Consider the following 22,484-nt stretch of genomic DNA (forward strand, 5'->3'; position numbering starts at 1 on the left):
CAAGTATAAAAGTCCCAAGGTGGAAACGAACCAGACAGTATGATTTCCACAATGACTGGAGTATTATAATAAAGAGAATTCCAAAGAATGGGGAAAAACTCAGTTCTTGTAGGTCCTGATAGAGAATTCCAGTTTTATGTTAAATGTAATAAAAAGCCATTGGAGGGTTTCAGGCAGGAAAATGATATGAATAACAAAAAATATTTCTCTGTCTGATACGTAGAGATTGGACAGTAGAGGGAGGCAAGGGCACAATGATGATGACAAATTTTGTTTCCTACTGTCGTCCCAGGGACACAATAATGCCATGGACATGGGTGATAAGGGTGGAAGACATAAGAAGAAGTAGTATGGTGTGTGTGTGTGTGTGTGTGTTTCTATGTATCTACATCGTTATCATCATCTATCATGGATTTTCAAATACAAATAGAACAGTAGAAAGAGAATGGAACTTTTATCTATATATTACCTTATAGCAGCCACTATTGATTGTTTTTGTGTCTATTCCAAATTTTTTATTTTCTAGGGTTTTTGAGAAGCAAATTCTGGATGTTGTTATCATGCTATCAGTAAATACTTTTATTTATTTTGAGCATAAGAACTTAAAATATACTTAGCCATAATACTGTATACTCAGAAAAATAGCAGCACTTTTATAATATCATCCATTACCCACACGTGAGATATATTTTAAAGATGATAACAACAAGAATGCTGCTGTTTTGGATATCTGTGAATCAGGAGTTCATAGTTCTTGAATGAAGTTCCAAGATGGGGATTACTAGGGATGGTTCCTGCTATTGTGGTAGTTGTCTGCCTGGACTGGGATACCATAGCTCCATTAAGATATTAGTCATTGTGTTGAGGAAACCTAACTTCTTTCACTAGCCCCTACCTCCTAAAGGTTCCTCATCTTTCAGTAGTGCCACAGGCTGGTGACAAAGCCTTCAACTCATCGGCCTTTGATGGACACAGCCAACTGTAGAGGAGTGACTAATGAAGTAAAAAGGACACCATGTGAATGTATCATTCTGGATTTAAAGTAGAGTGTTTGAAGAAAGAGGAAGCAGCTCACCATGACAAATAAAGAAAAACTGAGAAATGATTATTGGATATAACCAGAGAGGTTATAGCTGGGTAGGTGGAGATGAGTCCTGATTAGAGAAAGTATGGGCAGCAGTTAAAGGTAAAAAGCTCTTTTGAAGATTTGAAGTAAAAATCATAATGTACCATCTTTATAATGAGGTGCTTCATAATAATAAAAAAATCACCATATATTTTACAGTTTAAAACTGCTTTTATAAATTTATCTTATCTGAAACTCACAAATTTCATGACAGATATTTAAGTGTTAGGTGGTGTTTTGCCATTTTTAAAAATAATTTTAGTTATATTGGACATAATGACTTTATTTTACTTATTTATTTATTTTTAAAGAGAGAATGGAAGAGAGAGAGAGAGAGAGAGAGAGAGAGAGAGAGAGAGAGAGAGAGAGAGAGAGAATTTTTTTAATATTTATTTTTTAGTTATTGGCAGGCACAACATCTTTGTTTGTATGTGGTGCTGAGGGTCGAACCCGGGCTGCACGCATGCCAGGCGAGTGCGCTACCGCTTGAGCCACATCCCCAGCCCCAGACTTATTTATATTTTGATGTGATGCTAAGAATTGAACCCAGTGCCTCACACATGCTAGGCAAGCACTCTACCACTGAGCCACAACCCAGCCCGGTGTTATGCCATTCTATTTATTTATTTAAAAAATATTTATTTTTTAGTTATAGGTGGACACAATATCTTTATTTTATTTTTATGTGATGCTGAGGATTGAACCAAATGCCTCACCCATGGCAGGAGAGTGCTCTACCTCTGAGCCACAACCCCAGCCCCTGGTGTTATGCCACTTTAAAGACCTCAATCTAACAGACTTTCTGAGAGCTTGACAAGATTCTTATGGTTTAGGAAGATATTCAAATTTTGGTCAAACTCTTGTCCAAAGTCACATGACTGGTTGATGGTAAAGCTTGGACTCAAGTTTATGTTTTCTAATTCTACAACTTCTTCTGCTATGTCACATCATTTCCTTCATTAGCAGGAGGCCAATCCATAAGAGTATAATAATTTTTAAAAGTTCAGTTCCAACTGCTGGTTCATTCTGAACAGAATTTTGTTTATTAAATTATCAAGATTATTCCTGAAAAAGTCAGTCATAGTATAAAAATTTTCTAGTTTTTGTTTAAACAATCCAGTAAGATTTGTCATTCATGAATTTAAAACAGTCCTTGAACTTTATTTCTCCTCATAATGAAGGTGCTGAGGATATAAAACTGATGGTCCAGTGGAAGGAAGTATTCTAGTAATTGTGAGCAATAAGATTTATCCTGGTGCTGAGAGAAATATGAATGACATAATGGTTGAAGCCTCAGAGAGCAGAGATATTTTACACATGACCTGATTGAAGACTGTTGGCATGGTATTAAGTCATGCTTCTGAGAAGACAAGTCTAAAGGGATCAGAGTAATAAAGTCCAGGCATATAGTTTTCTGATGAGCTCACTGTATATGGGGACAAAGCTTGGAATATCTTAAGGCATGAAAATTAATATATCCTTCATATTAGACAATCTCTATGGTCTATCCGTTTTCTCACTGGGCTTTTGATGACAGCTATATGGCAAACAATTTAATACTGAGGTCATTCTCCTGAAATACAGGTATTTTTCCTTGTTGAATGGAAGAATAGCCACATGCTCCAGGTATCAGGAGACAAAGATGATTTAATTGAGGTTATTTAAGAGCCAGATTTACATTTTCCCATGAGTCTCTAGGTTTTTGATAAACCCAACTGCATCTAGTTCCACTTGTAGCCCTAACACTCCGCACAGTGTCTAGCTCAGAGTGCTCCTGTTGTGCAGGGTGGTCTTGAACTCATTAGCGAAGGGTGACAAATTACATGCCAGTGGGTGATCAACTAGTTCAGAATTCTACCTACAAGCTATTCTGTTTTTGAGGAGCTCAAGAGGATAAACATTACAACTTATTTTAAAGCGAAGTTTTAAGTTTGTGAGAAAGTGTTTAGGACTTAATGTGACTGAAAATACAGCAAGTAATTAAGGTCATAATCTTCCAGAGATTCCCTTAGTTGTATTTGGGGCTGAAAAAATCAGGTATACTGATTTCAGAAATATTAAGTTTTCTGACCAGAGCAAACCAAATCATACCATTGGGAGACACTTGCACATTGTCTCTATTGGTATGGACCTTATTTTCACTTGGTACTTTAAGCAGTCAATGTTCTTTCTGTTAACCTGCCCCTCCATAGGAAAAATCATTGAGACCATTAATAGAGGCAATGGAAAAACATAATCTAGGCTTTTAATCCTGGAACTAAGACCCTCAGATTTTCTTCTCCTTTGAGAACTACTTTTGGGGTGAGTTATTTTTTTTTCCACAAAAGAAAAGTTATTCTTTATTGAACTTTGTAAGAGAAAATTCTCAGATTTCTCAAAATAAAGTGTGGTCACTTGGATGCAGAGAATGGTTCATCTAACCAGGCTAAGGTGGTTGCTGATAATTTTTTTCATCAAAATATGTTCTTTCTCCCATAGAGAAATAGATTTTTGCCACAGACATTCTTCTTATGCTATTTGGGGAGTCAGTGGTAATGTTTAGAATATTTTAATGGACAGAAATGTTTTCTTTTTTTCATTTTAATTTGTTATATATGACAACAGGATGCATTATAATTCATATTACACATCTAGAGCACAATTTTTCATATCTCTGATTGTACACAAAGTAGAGTCACATCCTTTGTGTCTTCATACACGTACTTAGGGTAATGATGACCATCCCAACCTTATTTACTAACTGTTGGAGTGGGAGATGAGTTTACAGATTTTCCCTTCAAACTTTTATAATTAGACAGTGAGAAGCTGCTCACACTGACTTTATGAAATTGAAAGTGGAACTAGAGAAAGTTAAATAGATTAGAATTTAAAAAGGAGCATTGGGCTGGGGTTGTGGCTCAGTGGCGGAGCACTTGCCTCGCATGTGTGGGGCATTGGGTTCGGTCCTCAGCACCACAAAAAAATAAATAAGTAAAATAAAGATATTGTGTTCATCTACAACTAAAAAATATTTTAAAAAGGAGTATTATAATAATTACATGAACACGTCTATAGCAAATTTGGGGAGTGGGCTCTCAGTTTGTGGTGGATTCTCTGTAGTGCCAGCACATCCCCTTCAGGACTTACAGGATACCTTTCCCCAGCCACCAGGAGGTGTCATCTGTTAGCTAACTATGAATGGAATCCTTCTAAGACTTTACAGAAAAGAGCGAGGGTCTCAAGAGACCGATTAGGGGAAAGATTTAGTCTGCACAACATCCAGCAGGTTTATTGTTCACGTAAAACTTAATAAGTGTATCAATCATTTTATTTTCAAAGTATGGAGGCTAAATTGTGTGTTTGTTTCAGCATCCAAATAATGCACACTAGGATTGATTTAAATTACATATAAATGTATATAAGTAAGGCAGGACATCTACAAGATTCATTACTTTTCCCTCAATAAATGGTTAAATTAAATTATCCATGCTGTAGGACTGCATCTTTCATCATCACCCACTCTTTTTCCTGGCAGAATTGGTGAGAGACCATCTTCAGCAGCTGACTACAGACCTCCCTGTGTGATTTTTTGCCTCAGCTTAAGTATTTTGCTAAGGAGAAGGGAGGAAAAGGAGGGAAACATCTGCATTGTTCAAAATAAATAGATTCCAAAGATATGAGCATTATGTTCATTCTCAACATAATGAGATCCTGTTCACCGTTGTGCTGTTAGGGGATTAGGGCCAAGCTGTGTGTTTCCCTCTGCTGCAGCTCTGACAGCACTGGGATTGAAAAGAACCAGAAACCCTGCTGCCCACTGAGCACTGGTGTCAGGGGACCATGACTGCAAGCTGTCTTTGGACTGGCTGGTTTTAAACACTGGGAGCGTGTACCATTGCCCTGATCAAATCACTTCAGCTCCTCAGGGTCTATCCTCTTCCTAAACAGACAGCACATAATGACCATAGAAAATAAAGTAAAAAAGAACAATAAATATGGATTCATGAAGAGCCTGGGCTTTGTAACCAGATAGACTTAGGTTCCAGTCCCAGTCCTGCCATTTACATGTGACCTTAAAGTTTTCATTTCTTTTTTTCTCTCCTAAATTGGCCTTTAAAATGCCAGTTTGTGTCATGCCCCAAAGTTGAACAGCACAAAAGAGTATACAGTCGAAATGAACTCTTACTTGTCTCCCAGTTCCCCTCTTCATTTCCTTTCTCTAGTTGCAACCACTCAACAGTTTCTTGTGTGTCTTTTAAGAACTTTTCTGTGCCTGCAAAAACACATATATATGTAAGTATATCCTTGTTCCAAAACACAAATTTCTTACCCACACATATTTCTTTTTTACTTAATAATGTATATTAGAGTATATTTCATATTAGCACATATAAACCATTTTATTCTTCTTGTGCCTGCATTGTATCCCAGTGAGTACAGGAGCCATGATGGAATAAGTTTTCTATGGTACTTCTGTCTAATTTTAATTGGCTTCTGATCAGTTGCTATAAATAATGCTACAATAAACATCTTGTACATTCATACTGAAGCATCTGTACTGTTGGTTCAGGTGGGCTATCTGTATTGAGGTGGGTGGGCATTTCAAATTTTTTTTACAGATATTGCAAAATAGGGTAAACATCTCAAATTCTCTGAACCTTGTATCTCGCTCTATAAAATGAGAGTAAAAACATTACTATCTCATAGGGTTGTTGTGAGGTTTAAATGAGTTAAGAATCATAAATAGTCTCAGTGGGTATAGCAAATTTAAATGTAACACTCGGGTGAAAATCAAAATAAACAATGATAGTGTTTTAATATAAGTATATCCCCAATATTACACGGGACACACTTAGACTAAAAAAATAATTGGTTGTTTATCTGAAATTCAAATTTGATGACATTTCATTTATTTTTTATTGGCAACTCTTACACGAAAGGATCAGTACAGTCCCTAGAATGTAATAAGCACTAAATAAATGTTGGCGGCTATAATTCTTATTACACTTTCAGGAAAATGCTATTATTCAACAAATGATTTTGGAACTATTGATTTTATATTCTTTAATTTGTTTATCATTCATTCAATAAGTATTTATTTAGTGGCTGTCATGACCTAGGCATTATTCTAAATCCTAAGGATACAGAGGTGAACAAAATAAAGTCCTTATGGGCAGGAAGTGCTTTCATGTTTTATATGGCGTATGCTGGAGACTATAGAAGAAGCCAAGGCTGGTGTAAGTGGACTGATTGATTAATTGGTGAAGGTCAACTCTATTCTCTATAGTACCCCAACACTTCTTCTGAAGCTTTTAAAAAGTCTATTTTTTTTTTCAGGAATTCAAGTGTCTAATGGGAAATTAGGAGTATTAGAGTATGGAAAAGATGACAGACACCTTAATGAGCCTGTCAAAGGTCCCCTCTTGCATACCTTAAGCTTCAGCAATGGGCTTGGTATCTTGGTCAAAGTAAACCGTTGATTTGTAGCCTTGGGAGCCAACACTTCAGTGACATAGAGCATGGTTAGTGCCATCTCAGTGACATAGAGCATGGTTAGTGCCATCTCACTCTCAGACTTATATTTTCTCCAAGAGGTTTTCACCTAAGCCTAGCAGCTAATAGTGTACTGTGTATCATCAGGAAAAAGCAGGTTTAATTTATTTATCAAAATTATTAGGTGAAGTTGCTATCTCTCATCTTCTTTTCTTAGAACTCAGAGTGGGTACATAAAAAGTTTTTTTCCCCCCTTAAAGTAGTTCTTCTTGTCATTCTGTGGCACTTGAACTCTTTATTTTTATGTGCCTTTAGAATGTAAATTATATGAACTATTTTCTTAAATTTTGGCTTATGAATCAATTGGCTTGTGAGTTTGCTAAGGTAAAGGCTGTCTTGCTACCCTATTTTAAAGAAATCTGGTTCTGAAAATTGATCCACATTTTAAAATCTTGGAATTTCAGTGTAATCAAATACATGAACTTGTTTGCAGGATATTCACAGATGGCAATTCATCTACACAAGCACGAGGGCTTTCATTGACATAGGTAAAAGCCAAGTTCAAAGATACTGAGTCCTTGGGGCCAAGTGTCATCTTCACAGCCCATGAGGCCATTGTGTGTCCTTCTCCAGAGCTATGAAGCAAGAATGCTTCAAACACCAGCCTAGCAAACAGCTGCAACACACATGGGGAACCAGGGAGTGTCTGTTTTTATTGTTTTGGGGTAATGACGAAACCCAATCACCATATAACTTAAAATCTTAAAAGTCCAGAAATATTTTGAAGATGAGCTTTAAAGAAAATCTTCCTGCATGTCCCTTTAATTCTGCAGGGATGTATTTGATCTTGTATTATCTATGGTGGTGATAGTGGGATTCAAAATATAGACAATTTAAATTGATTTGCAGGTCTTTATTAGTTTCCGCTTCTTTAGTAAATTTGGATATTTTGGTAGTTATGACCTTTCATGCTCATTAAATATATCTCTCAGTTCCTAGTTAGGTGCAGTTAATATGTCTAGTAAGGAAGAATAGGAAATGATATTTTAAAAAAATTCACACCTGTAGTTGTATAATACACATTTATTCTTCTATAGATACATTTCCAAATAAGGGATTAACTAAGAAATCTCACACGACTTATGATTTACCAATATCTCTAGGCCTCTTTTCTGCAAAATTTGAGCTACATTTTTAGAGTGTTATTTTCTCTTCCTTAAAATAATATATTTTATATTTCTTATCTTACTCTGCTTTCAATTTCTGGTATCTTTGTCAAGTCACAGATGACTTTCTAGCATAATCTTACTCTGTGACGGTTATGCTCTCTTCTTGTCAGGGCTCTGTTCACAAATCTGACAAATGTCTGCTTGTTCATGGTGTAGGTTATTGATTGTCCAGAGCTGTCAGTTAGACAACTCTGGACTCTGGATCAACATCTAGGGACTACCACTTGCTGTTTCCTGTGCAGTCCTTCCTGAACTTATAGCATGAAAATAGGAAGAATAAAAGTTTGGAAATGAAACTTAGTATCATCTCAGCTTCCTGAAACAGATGCACTTTCAATAGAGACTCCAGGGCAATTCAGTAGCAGTGTAATTTCTATAAATGACACGATATCCTTCTCCATCCATTCATGTCTACTATTTCTGATAGGCAGTCCCCTGAGAAACGTTCCAAAAGAGGTATCCCTGGGAGAAGTAAACCAACGCATAATCCATACCTGTAAAGATAAATAAAGTGAGATTTACAAGGCTTCCCAAGTTCCCCCATTGTCATCGAGCTAGATAAAGTGCAGAGAAGCATGGCACTGGAGAAATGATTGAATTCTGGCTACAGATGAAAATGCCGCAATTGAAAATTTTCCAGAACAACATGTACTTGGATCTGTATTAAAGAAAAATTCTTTGAGTGTTTAAGCCAAATGACCCAGCAGGGTTGATAGTGTGAGGCATATTTCACAGTTGTATAAATATTTAAAATGGTTTTCCAGCCTATAAAGCAAGTAAATGAGTTTTTTTTTTTTTTTTATAAAGTACACAATGAAAGTAAACTGCCCACTTTAACTTACAAGGGAATCCTATCCTACGCAGCCCGGCTTTCCCTTCTAAGAGGGAACCTCTGAGGAAGAAGTGTGATGAGGGCCCCCAGCTTGGAAAACAAGGCGGGTTTACCTTTCAGGGAGTTTGAGAAAGGATGATAGCATTGTGGCTTCCTGCCACAGGTGGCCTGTTTCCAGTCTCTCTGGCTTTGGGTAGCTCCAACTAACTTGTCACCAGGGGCCAGATCTGATGGACACAATTGCTTTTCATCATAAACCCTTTGAACTTGGTGCAGGGTGGGCTTGGGACTCTGCTATATAGATAGACTATCTATATCAAAGAAAGCTGTGCAGCATCTCAGCTGTGTCGTTCTGGGTCCTGGTTCATTGGTCCATCCTTCAGCCAGAGTGCTGGGCAGCGTCTGTAGGTGGTCTCTCTTGGTCTTCCAGTCTTCTTCTTTCATCCATTGTGGTCCTTTCCAAATTTTTATTCTTTTTCCCTTTTACTTGTATTTTAACTATTGCCCAGGACTACTCTCTCTTACCACTGTCTTCCCATCTCTTTTTGCCTCTAGTTAAATAGACTTCAGAGACAATGGCAATGATATTTCTGTATTTATTAATAGGGAATTTGAAAAGAATGTTAATGATTGGGTTTGTTGAAAGTTCATAGCCATTGTATAAATCTGTCATCATGAGGCGGTGAAAAGAGTACTCAGCCATGAGTTAGGCATTTTGAATTTTGCCAAGGGGTATCATTAACTCACTGCGTATCCTTGGGCAAATCACTTAACCTCTCTGAGCCTTTATTCTCATATTAAAGAACATTGTTATGAGAGGCCCTTTTGAATTTAACATCCTAGGAAACCTTATTTGCTTCCTCCCATTACATGTTACTGTACTGTGAATACATTCCCTTGATTATACTTTTGATTCTTCTCCATTCTTGGAAAAAATTAATTTTATTTTTGTTCTTAGACTGCAGAATGAAAAATGGATGAATGTCAAAGTGGGAGACATCGTTAAATTAGAAAATAACCAATTTGTTGCTGTGAGTATTCAATATTAATTGAAGACTGTATCTTAGATGAAAATAGCATATAGATAGAAATAATTATATTTAGTAAATCCATACTAATATAGGGTAATTAAGGAGTGAATACCAGTATTGTAACAGTACAAAGTCTCAATTATAGACTCTTTAAAATATATTAACTTATTACTTTCAGTAACGTGGTCAGATAAGGCTGAGTAATTATCACCTTGTGTACTTCCTTTGTGATATTTTACATTGATAGATACAAGAGATTTTTAAATCAGGATGTCAATAAATTTATGTAAATAAAACATGTTAAAGTACTTATGAGTATCTTAGAAACAATTTGTTTTCAAGTATTTTCAATGCTATTCCTTAATACTATGATTAATACTGTTAATTTGTGGTATGTTTGAAAACAACAATCTAGAGAAAAAGAAAAAAATGTATGCTTAGTTTTGAATAATCAGAAAATGTTTATTGATTGTGCTGACTTAATAAATATTAATGAGGCCTCCATTTGCATATCAAATGCACTATCTATTCTCAAGCTATGTTGGATATTAAAATTTCCTTAATAAAATTCAGTTCAATCTCCAAAAATATATGCAACTAACTATAGTTCAAATTAAATTTAGAGTGACAAAAGTTACCCAGTTTAGAGACTAAAAATTATTATAGGGTTCATGTCAAATGTATATATATTAATCTATGTCTCTATATCTCTCTATATTATGTTACTTATGAAAATTTTTGTGTTGACTGCAATTTTGTGAATCAAATTGTATTCTTCATTAAATTTGAGACATTTTATGACAGGGAAAAATATGATCCCGAGATCTATTTACAAGAACAATAACCTAGTTAAGATTTCTAAACATGCACTTTCTGAAACAGTCTTCTTTCATGAATGCTCCATCTGCACTTCCTGACTTGTGTGGAAGAGCCCAGGCTAGGAAGTACCCAGTGGACAGGTCAGGCACAGAAGAGTTCACCATCGAAATGGAGGAACACTTATGTCGCTGGTGACTTCAGAAAATAACTGAGAACCAAAAATAAGCAAAAAGGTGTCAGGGCAGCTAAAACAGAGGTCTCAAAGTCCACACACTGTGGCTTGGGCTCCTCATATGTAGGGTAGTCTGCCAGGTTCTCATTCACAATCTATTTACTTTTATTTCAGACAATTTAAATTACTTGTTTGACCCTTTTTCCAGATCATTAAAAATTAGGAACACTAGGTTGTTGAGGCCGATGGTAACTGAATACGGAACTGAGAGCTGAATCTTTGCTCTGTTCCTTCAGTGAGAGCAAATACTTCATCTTTTTTGCCTTTGTTTTTCCCATCTGGCCAAATTAGGGTGCCAGACCACTGTAAGGTCTCAAATATCCCTTCTAACCTTTACCTGTTGTGATTGTGTAAACTGAGATTACACCAAAGAATTCTTGATTTGTCTGGTCTCTGACATCTAATGTCATGTTGGATTAGAGGGGGCATTTAGTAAATGTTGATTGAATGAATAGATGTCAATCTATGTAAGAAAGAAGACAGAAAAAAAAATGAAAAGTGGATACAAATTTTCAAAATTCAGGGTGTTCTATATTAATGGGATACAAGTAAAAATGTCTAGAATGTCTAGATGCCCTTATTAAACAAAGGTTACCTACATTCGGAATATATTGTTTAAAAGAAAGGGCCCCATGTAACTCATTTTAGTTTTACTCTCATGAAAATGATTGAGTTTTTGGTGCTTCTAAGTGAATAACCTTTTTTTTTTTTTTGGCTTTGCATATGTGAAATTCTAAGATGCAGGCATTCAGTTTTTTTTTTTTTTTTTTTTTTGCAACCGTTTATCCCCAGTGGTTCTCGAGGAAATACAGTATACATTAAAATATGCCACACGTTTAACTTTAATTTTACATGGAGTTGAATATTTCATGGGCAATGCTAGGTATGTTTCTGCTTCAGGTATTCAATAAAAATAATGGACTTTAAGAGCCCCATTTCTGCTTTGAAAGGAAGAATATTAGTTTGGATTCACTTGTTCACTAATTTTATACCCTAGCATGTTTACTATCAGATTCTTAGGGGTGAGTCCAGAAAAAGCAGGAATCAAGTCAGTGTCTCAAATCTAATTCCATAGGACCTCATGGCCAGCGTTCTGCCTCCAACTTGCCTTCTATCTTTGATATTCTAATTTCTCTTTCCTTTGGCCTTTGTTTTTAACTTAGTTATATTTTCTATGTTATAGCATATATGCTTACTTACTATTGCAGTATCTTCAGTGAGGTGAGATACAGAAGTGCAAATATCAGATACAAGGAAATCAGTTCTATGGGTGCATCATTAACATTGGTTTAAAAAGAAATGATTACAAATTCCCATAAAGTTAGTGATCCATGTGGCTCAGTGCTATCCAATATAACTTTTTGTAATAAAGTAATTGCTGTATAATTGTTTTGTCCAATGCCATATTCAGTATCTTTGTGTGGCAAGTGAATAGTAGAAATGCAGGTAGTGCAACTGAGGACTGAGTTTTGCATTGTGTTTAGATTTAATAGCTGCATGTGACTTGTAGCTACCATATTGGATAATGTAGATAAGGCCTTTTATTGTGATTATATGAATTGAGAGTGCTTAGACTCCTCCCATTGTTATTTGGAGGGACCATACTGAACTCAAAAACTTGTAAGTGTCCTGCACCCTGCTTATCCTTCCCCTTGCCCAGGAATGATTTCTCTAGTGGATTTGGGGGCAGGGAGCGGTGTGCTTGATAGGAACTTCCTTCTTTCCATTTCTTTTTGCCCTCTTTCTGTGTACAGAGGATACAGTCTGCCCTTCTCTTCCATGCCACCAATATACAGGAACAGATCCTCTTGGAGGGGGTTCATGACCCTTAAATTTTTGTTTGAAAACCAAGGCATTCTTCAGTTGTAGGAATTAAAAATTTTTACCTTTCAGAAGCTAGGTCTTGAAAGATTAATTTGACCTAAATTTTAGACCAGACCAGGGGTGGTGTGTTAATTAGCTCCTCATCTCTATGACCTAAATACCTGACAAGACTAACTTGGAAGAAAAGTTTATTTTGGCTCATGGTTTCAGAGGTCTGTGTTCATCCTGATCAGCTGACTCCATTGTTCTGGGCCCAAGATGAGACCTAACATCTTGGTGGAAGGGCATGCCAAAGGGAAGCTGCTCAGCTTATAACAGCCAGGAAGCAGAGACGGAGATTGAGGTGCCAATGACAAAATATAAACCCCAAAGGCACATCCTCATTGACTTACTTCTTACAGTTACCACTCAGTACAGCAAGTGAATAAGTACATTAAGCGAATGAGTCCACTGATTAAGCTACAACTCTCATAATCTAATCATGTCACCTCTGAACATTACCGCATTGTCTCCTGAGGTTTTTGGAGGACATCTCATATTCAAACCATAGCAGGTAGGCGTCTGCTCTCTCATCTAGTCTCTTTTAGCACCTTTATTGGATGTACTTCTAGAGAAGCTATTTTTGTGGTCTAATTGACTTCCTTGTTATTTTAATTCATATAGCTTCAAGTCAGTTATTCTTTCAATCTAATTGCGATGAATAAATCCTCTTTATAGGTGTAACTCTATAAATACCTCATACTTATGCTAGTATGAAGTAGGGAATTTTCAGGGAATAAATATTTTTTAAAAATATGTACTGAAGAAGCAGCTTCTTGCTAAAGTATAAAGGTAAACACTATTTTCTGTGTAACAAAAGTAAATGGTGAGTGTTGTTTCCCCACAATTATTTGTGGGGAAGAAATATGGGCAAGGATGTTTTCTGACCAGAGGAAGAGCCTGAATAAATGAATAAATGCTCTTCTGGCCATAATTATTATTTCCTCTCTTGCTCTTTTTTATTGCTGTTGTTTTTGTATTCTCAAATTAGTTGAATTATAAAGACTAAAACAAGGAGGTATTCAGTACATATTAGTAGTTATTCAACATGTGCTTACTAGGTCTGAAATTTAAAGTATTACCTGTAATCTTAGACACTTTCATTTTCATGATTTAATTCTAATTTTTGACAATATGCATAAGCCATTTAAATTTTGTTTTTTATTTGTAGACTAAAAATAATGTTGTGTAGGATGAAGATGAAGAACTGTGTAAAAATTAAAAGGAGATTTAAGTGTGGTATTCGAATTAATTTTACAAATTTATCTTTCCATCAGTTTTTGAAATTGCTATTCCAACATTCTTGCACAATTGTAGTTTTAGATTTTTAATACTAACAAAGCAAAACATACATGAGTTGTATTGTAGTGATTTAGTAGCCCACCAGGGGAAAAAGTATTCGTTTTTGGATCAGAAATTCTGAATTCTGGTTCCATATCTGTAATTTAAGGTCTTAGTGTCCATAAATCTGATGTCAAGAAAGCCTATGGGTGCTATGTGAATTAATTTAAATCACCTGGTGTGTATGCAGGAGTTCATTCTTTCTTTGCTGCTGGCCAGATCTGACCTCCCCATGCATACCATGGGAACAACGTTACCCACTCACACGGTGTTAAGGATTTGAATAAAATGACCTAATTATGAGGGAGTGTTTTGTAAATTCTTAAAGTATTATATAACTTTAAGATGTTATTATTTCTTGAGGTTTTGCTTCCTTTATTCTTTAATTTCACAAATGTTATTTATACCTAATAAATTTCTGAAGACAATGTCTTTGGCTTTGAGGGCTCAAAGATGTTCAGTGGATTCTTTTCAAGTTTTCTATGATGGGAATATTCATTTCAGGTTTCCATGAGGCAATTGCTTGGCTTTCTGTTGCCTGTGAAAGCCGGGAAAGGGGCTGCTGAGTTAGAAAACACTGTTTCATGGGAAACAGAACTGAGTCTCCCCTAATAGGGAATGGGAAAAAGGTACCAAAAATTGATAGAAGAAAGTAAAAAAAAAAAAAAAATAGGAGTAGATGGGAGGTGGTTCTGGTTAGAATTGTCAACTTTTTTTGCCTGGCCTATTTTTGCATTCGGATAATCATGCTTTCCCTTTTCTGTTCCTTACTCTTGCTACTACCTCTGCCTGGGGGATTCTGCTTTACAGTGCCTCTAGAATCTTCCATGATGCCCTTTCTTAGCTACCGACACAGTGTTCTTTCTCATTTGAACTCTTCCCATAGTTCTTTGTTAGTATGACCCTGAGAACACTTACCATGTTCTATCTTCACTATACTATGAAATCCTTCAAGCAAAGAAGTTTTAATTCATTTCAGTGTGTGCTTCAGTCTGCCTGGATTCAAATTCTGGCTCTCCCACTTCCTACCTAAATAGCTTCAGACAAGTTACTGAACCTCTTTGGGTCTCACTTTACTCATTTGTAAAGTAGGAATAACAACAAGACCTACACTATAGGACTTCCATAGAGTTAGATTAAGTATTACATATAAAGCCCTCAGGGAAGTGAGAGAAACAGAAAGTCCTCACTAAATATTGGCTCTTGGTGTCATAGATACCACCACTGGATCACAAGTTTCAGGATCAACCACAAACCCAGTCTCTTGAGATTTACTGGAAGGCTCATCTTGATGTGAGACTTGTAGAGTTGGGGGCTGGTGGACCCCAAGGCTACTCATGTTGCTCCAGCTCCTGGTCCAGCACCTCTGACAAATGTGTAATCAGACACTGATATGGCTGTTACTACAATTCTCTTGCTCTTTTCTTTTTGGGATTATTTCTGATGGACTAGAAGGTGGGAGAAAGATGGCATGCGGTTAAGTGTGTGACCACTCATCATGCCAGATGCCCCCGCCACTTGTGCTTTCATCCTTTTCAATGACAATGGATTAAAAATACCATGAAGAGAGAGCTTCACAAAAGGGACTACCAAGGCTCAGCTATGGGGAAGGGAGAATGGAGGATGAATGAGGGGAGGCAGGCCAGAAATCAGGGAGTGGGAACCAAGAAGTTTGAAAGAATATTTAAAAAGAGAGAGAGAAAGAAAGAAAGAAAGAAAAGAAAGAAAGAAAAAGGTAGCAATGCAGGGGACAGGAAGATATGGGCAAGGAAGTCCCAGATTCCAGGGAGACCAAGCAGAAACAGTGAGGCTAGAAACCATTGTAGGTGGGTAGGTCTGTTTCTACTTGTAGGAAGTTGATCATTGCTCCAGAGAGAATCCAGCCGCCAGGTGGCAGTGGTGCCTCAGTCACATGTTGGGAGCCCACTGTGCACAAAGAATCCTCCCCTTGTTTACCCCAGAGTAAGTGTGAACACAGCAGAGCTCAGTATGAAACAGAAACGCTGGCTCACTCTTTCTATGTAGACTTTAGAAGAAAAGCTAGGCACAAGTAGATATCTTTCTTACACACCACAATTTTTTTCCATTGCTAATGATCAGAATTAGAGAATTCTGGATTTTGTTTAAAATGATCCTTTTAAGCTTAAGGGAGGAGAGTCGGAGGCCCAAAGAGCATTAAGCTCTTCTGCTGTAGGCCTTTACACATGGAAATTTAAGTGTGAGAAGTAAGATTAGGGTGAATTTTCCAAAATTTGTTCTTTCCTTTTAGATCAGGATAGGTAATTTTTAGTTCAAGAACAGCCTACATTTTTGACACACTCTCTTTATGGGTTTGCTCTGTTTTACTCTGTGACAAGTAAGAAAATAATTCCTGCCTCAAGAAGCTTCTGTGGCTTCTTTATTCAGAGTTGAGGAGGAGTCTTGATAATACAAACCCATTTATTCCCATGTGGGCTGGCACTAAGTTTTTCCAGCAGTTTCAGTCTAATCTAGACAAAACAACACACACACACACACAAACCAATTTTTGAACTGGAAATTTAAAATCTAGAGACAATAAAACAAGTGGATTGATTATAAATTTAACCTCCAGGTCTTGAGAATAAAAGTTCTAATATTTTAAAAAATAAAGTAAGAAGATTTCATAGATTTGGAATGCTACATTCAGACATAACTACAAAATTGTTAGGCTAATGTCTCAAAATGACTAGCCTAAAATTTTAGCTAATTTTTGAAGACATTCAAACCCTTCAGAATGTCATAAAAATGCTTATTTTAAAATAAAATTTGAAATTTGAAATAAAATAGTTTCCCAATATAGAAAGCTAACAGAATTCTAAGACTGCATTTTGATAGGTAGTTTTCAAAACTCAAATGGACAGCAGAATAAAACTAATTATCTTAAAAGAAAGAATACTGGGTGTGGTGGCACATAGCAGTAATCCTACCAATGTAGGAGGCTGAGGCCAGCCTTAGAAACTTAGCAAGACCCCATCTCAAAATCAAAAATAAAAAGGGCTGGAGATGTAGCTAAGTGGTAGAGGACCTCTGGGTTCAATCCCTTGTACCTTTCCCCAAAAGACAAACTATTAAATGTCTAAATTTTTTCCATTGTCTTTTATTATATTTTCTATTCTTCCTTGCTCTCTTGCTTAGTCCCACTTTTCTTTCTCTTTCTTTACTATATACCATCTTGTTCTTTTTTTCTCTTTGCTTATCTTTTAAGTCTCTCATCTCTACTTCTTTGTCTCTCTTATTTTTTCTCTAATTTCTTCCATCTTTATCTGTCTTCCTTATCCTCTTTGCCTGCTGCCTGATCTTAACTGGTCCTACTAGATAATCAAAGTATATACCCATAAATATTTCCAATTATTCATTAGTGACATATTTTCCGTGAATAATTATGAAAACAAAATTTATATGTGTCTTTCAAAAAAAGTAAAGCAAGCGGCTATTAATTTATATGATACCCCAGCACTTCCTCCTATTGTGATGGTCAAGGGTGTGGAAACAGGAACACTGAGGGTGGGAGGGCTTGTCCAGGGGTACCACATGGAGGTGGTACAGGATCCTACCCCTTTCACTTTGTTCCTCAGGCTGTGCTGGCAAGCAGTAGAGAGGTGATGCAGCAGAACAGACCTTCAGCCAGTCTCCCCTTCTCAAGTATTCTTTTGTCATGTTTTCTTAAAATAGGCTGATTTGCTGCTTCTATCAAGTAGTGAGCCACATGGTCTGTGCTATATTGAAACTGCAGAGCTTGATGGGTAAGTTATTAAATTAGAATACTTGATTAGGTTGGTTTTTAATTTATTTAAAAGTAATGTCTTTATAAGCAGGGCTTAAATCTTATTTTTTGTTTCCTTGGAAGACACAAGAGTCTAAATTGCCAAGTCCATTGTTAATTACTTTGCAGTAATTTTGAAGATTACTTTTCTCTTGAATTTATTTTGAAAACTCTGACTTTTTAGTTTATTTTCTTTCAGAAACAGTGAGCTAAACATGTATATGTGGATAATTTCATGCGGGGATTCTTCAGTGAGTTGCCTTAGAAGTTTTTGTTTGTTTTAAGTTCAAGTCATTTTCTAACAAAAATGAGAGGGCTGGAGATCAAGAGTTCCCTGAGGAAGAAAGGACGGAAAAGCAACCTTGGATCTGTGTTAATGAAGATACAGAGACAGAAGAGAGAAAAGGATTGTGACGCAGTTTTGACATTGATGTTAATTTAGAATTTCTTTATAGACCATATAGCAGGTCTGCTTCATAGGATTCAATTTGTCTGTTTGGCATAAAAATATTTAATGAGCTTACATTTTCATCACACTGAATAATTCGTGTGTGTTTTTAGATGGTTTATATCATTTAATCCTGATACAGGTACTATACAAGTCCTACTGTACAGACCAGGATACCAATGTTTTAGAGAGACTTGTTTATTTGCTCTGAACTCCTAAAGAATAAAGATAGAACTCAAAGCTGGCAGTCTGATACCAGAACCTATGATTTTCAACAGTGGCTCCTAAGTCATTTTCATACTGAACTATTCAAACAGTTTGGCCTGCCTGATCCTACCCCTGGTTTGGGCAGAACAGTTGCAGACATAGCTAAAGCAGTGCTGAGAGGAAAAATCATAGCACTAAGTATATATTACTTGAACAAAGAAAAAGTCTCAAATCAATAATCTCCCATCTCAAGAACATAGAAAACTAAAATAAATAAATAAATAAATAAATAAATAAATAAATAAATAAAACCCAAGTAAGCAGAAGGAATGAGAAAATGAAGGTAAGAACAAAAATAAAGTGAATTTGAAAACAGAAAAATCATAAAGAAAATTAATGAAACACAGTTCTTTGAAAACATTAATTCAATTGATAAACCTTTAGGAAGACTGATAAAGTAAAAAAAATGAGATAAATTATCAATATCCTGCATAAACCAGGGGAATTCCCTCCAGATTCTAAAAACATCAGGTGGATAATGATAATGAAGTATTATTACAAATAGCTCTACACACATAAATTTGATAACTTAGATGAAATGAACTACTTCTCAAAAAAAAAAAAAAACAGACCATACATCAAACATGAGATAAATAACTTGAATAGGCCTGTAACTATTAAGGAAATTAATTCAAATGCAAAACATAGAACTATATGATTTGGGGCTAGTCAGAGTTAGATTTGACACAAAAAACAGGATCCATAAAAAAGAAAATTTAATAAATTGGACTTCATCAAATTAAAGGTTTTAAGAGGATAGAATAATAACATACAGATCAGGAGAAATTATTTGCAAAGCATCTGACAAAGACTTATATCTCGAATATATAAAAATATTTTCAAAACTCAACACTTAAAAAACATAACAGTCTAACTGGAAAATTGGCAAACGACATGGACAAACATTTTGCCAAAGAGGACATATAGGGGACCAATAAGCACATGAAAAGTTGCTCAACATCATTAGTCATTAGGGAAATTAAAATTAAAACCACAATGATATATCAGTATAGATCTAACATAATAGCCAACATTAAAAAAAGTGATAACTCTGGGTGCTGGTAAGGATGTCAAGAAATAGGATCATTCATACATTGCTTGTGGGAATGGAAAACAATGGGACTGTTGCTTATGAACTAAACACACAACTACCATGTAACTCAGCAATTTGACTTTGGGGCAGTCATCTCAGAGAAATGAAGACTTCTGTTTACACAAAAACTCGTACATGAATGTTTATGGAAGACTTATTTGTAGAATCCAAAGAGGAAACAAGTTAGACATCTTTCAGCAGGTGAATGGTTGAACAATCCGGTATCTCCATATCCTGGATTGCCACTCAGCAATAAAAAGGAACTAACTACAGACACAGGAAATACCTGGAATGAGTCTTCAAACAATTGTGCTGAGATGGAAAACCAATTCCAACGCTATTCCAAAGCTAAAAATATTCCAAAGCTATGATTCCATTTGTACAACATTTCTGAGAAGGTGAAATTATAAAAATAGAGAACAGAGTAGTGGTCTCCGGATATTAAAGATTGGGTGGAAAAGGCAGTAAAGTGGGTGTAGCTCTAAAGGGCAACCCAAGGGATCTTTGTAGTGATAGAAATGTTCTGTCTATTGACTGTGTCACTGTCAATATCTGGGTTGTGATACTACATGATAGTTTTGCAAGGTGTTACCAATAGGGGAAACCGAGTAAAAGGTAGGATTTTTCCATATTGTTTGTTATGCTGAAAATAATTTTGAACTTTATTAAGATATTCAGACAGATTAAAAAGAGTGTGGTGTGGCACTGAAGGAGTTAATAAGGAGTCTTTAAAAGTAGATTTTTAAAGTAAGTAAGGCCTCTGTGTGATTATTCTTTCCCTTTAAATTTTCACATTCGAAGCTAGAGTGAGATAATGGAGAGGATTCTGAGGAAGCATCTCAAAATGATGATGAACTTCCATGAATAACAGATGTAGAGTAGGGTCAGAGAACTAGAGCTATCCAGCTTAGTTGGTGTGATTGTTTCAATTATTAGAAAAGTAGTTCAGATGGATGAGCATGTGGTTCTGTAGCCTTTACACCACTTACCTTCCTTTTTCTTGTCCAGCAAGCCCTGCTCAATTTCTGCCTCATCTAGGAAGTTCTTTTTGACTACTTTAATCCCTTGTCACCTTTGCCACCTAGGAATGGGCATATTTTGATTAGTGAGATTGTTTCCACTAATAACTTCAGTTATACATCCAATTTAGGGTTTTCTGAAGAAGGCTATTTTAGCAGTGGGCATTTTCGCATTGGGTTCACGTTGTCCTCATATCATTGTGAAACTGGCTGATAGAAGGTCAGATGGAGTGCCCTCTTGGATAACTGCTTCTTGTCTCTTTATACTCAATATTTCATAGGTTGGCATATAATTCAACACAGTGATATTTACTGTTAAATCTCTTTGTTTCCTCCAAGAGGATAATCTTTTGGGGAAGCATTGAAGATTCTAGGTGACCATGCTAAGTATTCAATCAATGTTTATTGACTGAATGAACCCATGATTCAACATTTGTGTAAAAGGTAGAACTCTAATTTAAAGAGAAAAGGCATTATAAAAATGGAGAATAGATTAGCGGTTGCCAGGTATTGAATATGGGGTGGGGAGCTACAGTAGAAGAAAATTAGATTGAACTCCGTGAGAAAACTGCAATAGCAAGCCCTTGAACCAAAGATGGGAGTGATGGCTGTGGGATTACTGCTGGGCATGTCCTGAATACCAGAGAGCCATCTGTCCAATATATGTGTGGTCCTCCCTGTAAGAAGATGACCAGCTCTTTGTGACCTGCTGAGCCTGTCTCGTATTATTTGAGACTTACGGGTTTCTTGGATTGAGTCTCCAAGAAAAAGAAAGCTGCATTCCTTTTCCCATTTTAATTTCAGCTACTGTAAAATTAGCCATGACCATCTTTTGCAAGTAAAACTCCTAGGTAGATATTAGAATCTGGAGTGATACTGGACTGCTTTATTTGGCAACTGTGTTCCCATTCCTAATGTGTTTTATAACTCATGCATGATGTTTGACTAGGTTCGAATGAAACCATATTTATTATGTTCTCTGTTCTTTCAAATTGCAAAACAGATTACTGTGGTGTTATACAGATGTGTGGTGGGTGGAATGCCAACTCTTAGGAGCCTGAGAAGTCCCACCCATTTTCCCAAGACAGTGTGAGAAGTGTGAATGACATTCAAAATGAGGTTCCCTGAGTCTCGAAGTTGGGTTTGGCATGTGTTGTATCCACCTAATTGCATTGGGTAAGATGCTGTGAGGCTGTTCCATATAAAAATTCATGTTCCATCATTTATTTTACAGGGAAACAAATCTAAAAGTTCGTCATGCATTATCTGTTACCTCCGAACTTGGAGCAGATATAAGCAGACTTGCAAGGTTTGATGGTAAGTGTTTGAAATAGTTAAAGAACAATCTCAAAACCAAAAAGAAAAAGTGACAAGCTAGTTATCTGAGAACCAATTTCTATACTTCCTGGAAGGACATAAAATTTTCTTGGCATCAAGACTGTCATCTCTTCTCATGCTAAGGAGTAACAGTGTGTACCAATGGGAGAGTGGCTTCCTCAGTTCATTTTTTATTTCACCTTGTTTCCTTTCATGTAGATCTCATTCCCTTCAATCTTACAATGCACTTCTGTTGCTCGACCTTGGCCTCCCTAGAGACCTTTGTGGACTTGCTGGGGGTGAATGCAGGCCACACTCCTATTTCTAGCTCCAGATCTAACCATCCCTCCATTTTCAACAAAGACCTAATGCTAGATCTACCTAACCCAACTTCCTGGAGATAGCCATCTTGCCTCATATATTTCTGTATCTGGTATGGTACCTGGTGTAATGTCTTCAAGGTAGTAGGTATTCAGAAAGAACATTCTAATTTATAAATCAGTTGGCTATCTGTTGCCTTTAATTTTAGACCCTGGTTTTATTATCACCACCTTCACACTGTTTGACCCAGTGCCCTGCTCCTCAGCAGTGGTATTTTGATTCTATTCTTT

At 36.3% G+C, this 22,484-nt stretch overlaps 1 protein-coding gene across 2 annotated transcripts in view; it reads left to right on the plus strand.

Annotated features, from left to right (window-relative positions):
* Atp8b4 (ATPase phospholipid transporting 8B4 (putative)) overlaps positions 1–22,484 on the plus strand; it is a 260,993-nt gene that overhangs the window by 131,147 nt on the left and 107,362 nt on the right. For both annotated transcript variants that reach the window (XM_078049629.1, XM_005316551.4), the window contains exons 7-9: positions 9,618–9,690; positions 17,639–17,709; positions 21,791–21,873. In XM_078049629.1, coding sequence (XP_077905755.1) covers positions 9,618–9,690; positions 17,639–17,709; positions 21,791–21,873 — 227 coding nt within the window. The remainder of the gene's footprint in view (positions 1–9,617; positions 9,691–17,638; positions 17,710–21,790; positions 21,874–22,484) is intronic.

Source organism: Ictidomys tridecemlineatus, chromosome 5 (assembly GCF_052094955.1).
Source record: "Ictidomys tridecemlineatus isolate mIctTri1 chromosome 5, mIctTri1.hap1, whole genome shotgun sequence".
Lineage (NCBI taxonomy): Eukaryota > Metazoa > Chordata > Mammalia > Rodentia > Sciuridae > Ictidomys > Ictidomys tridecemlineatus.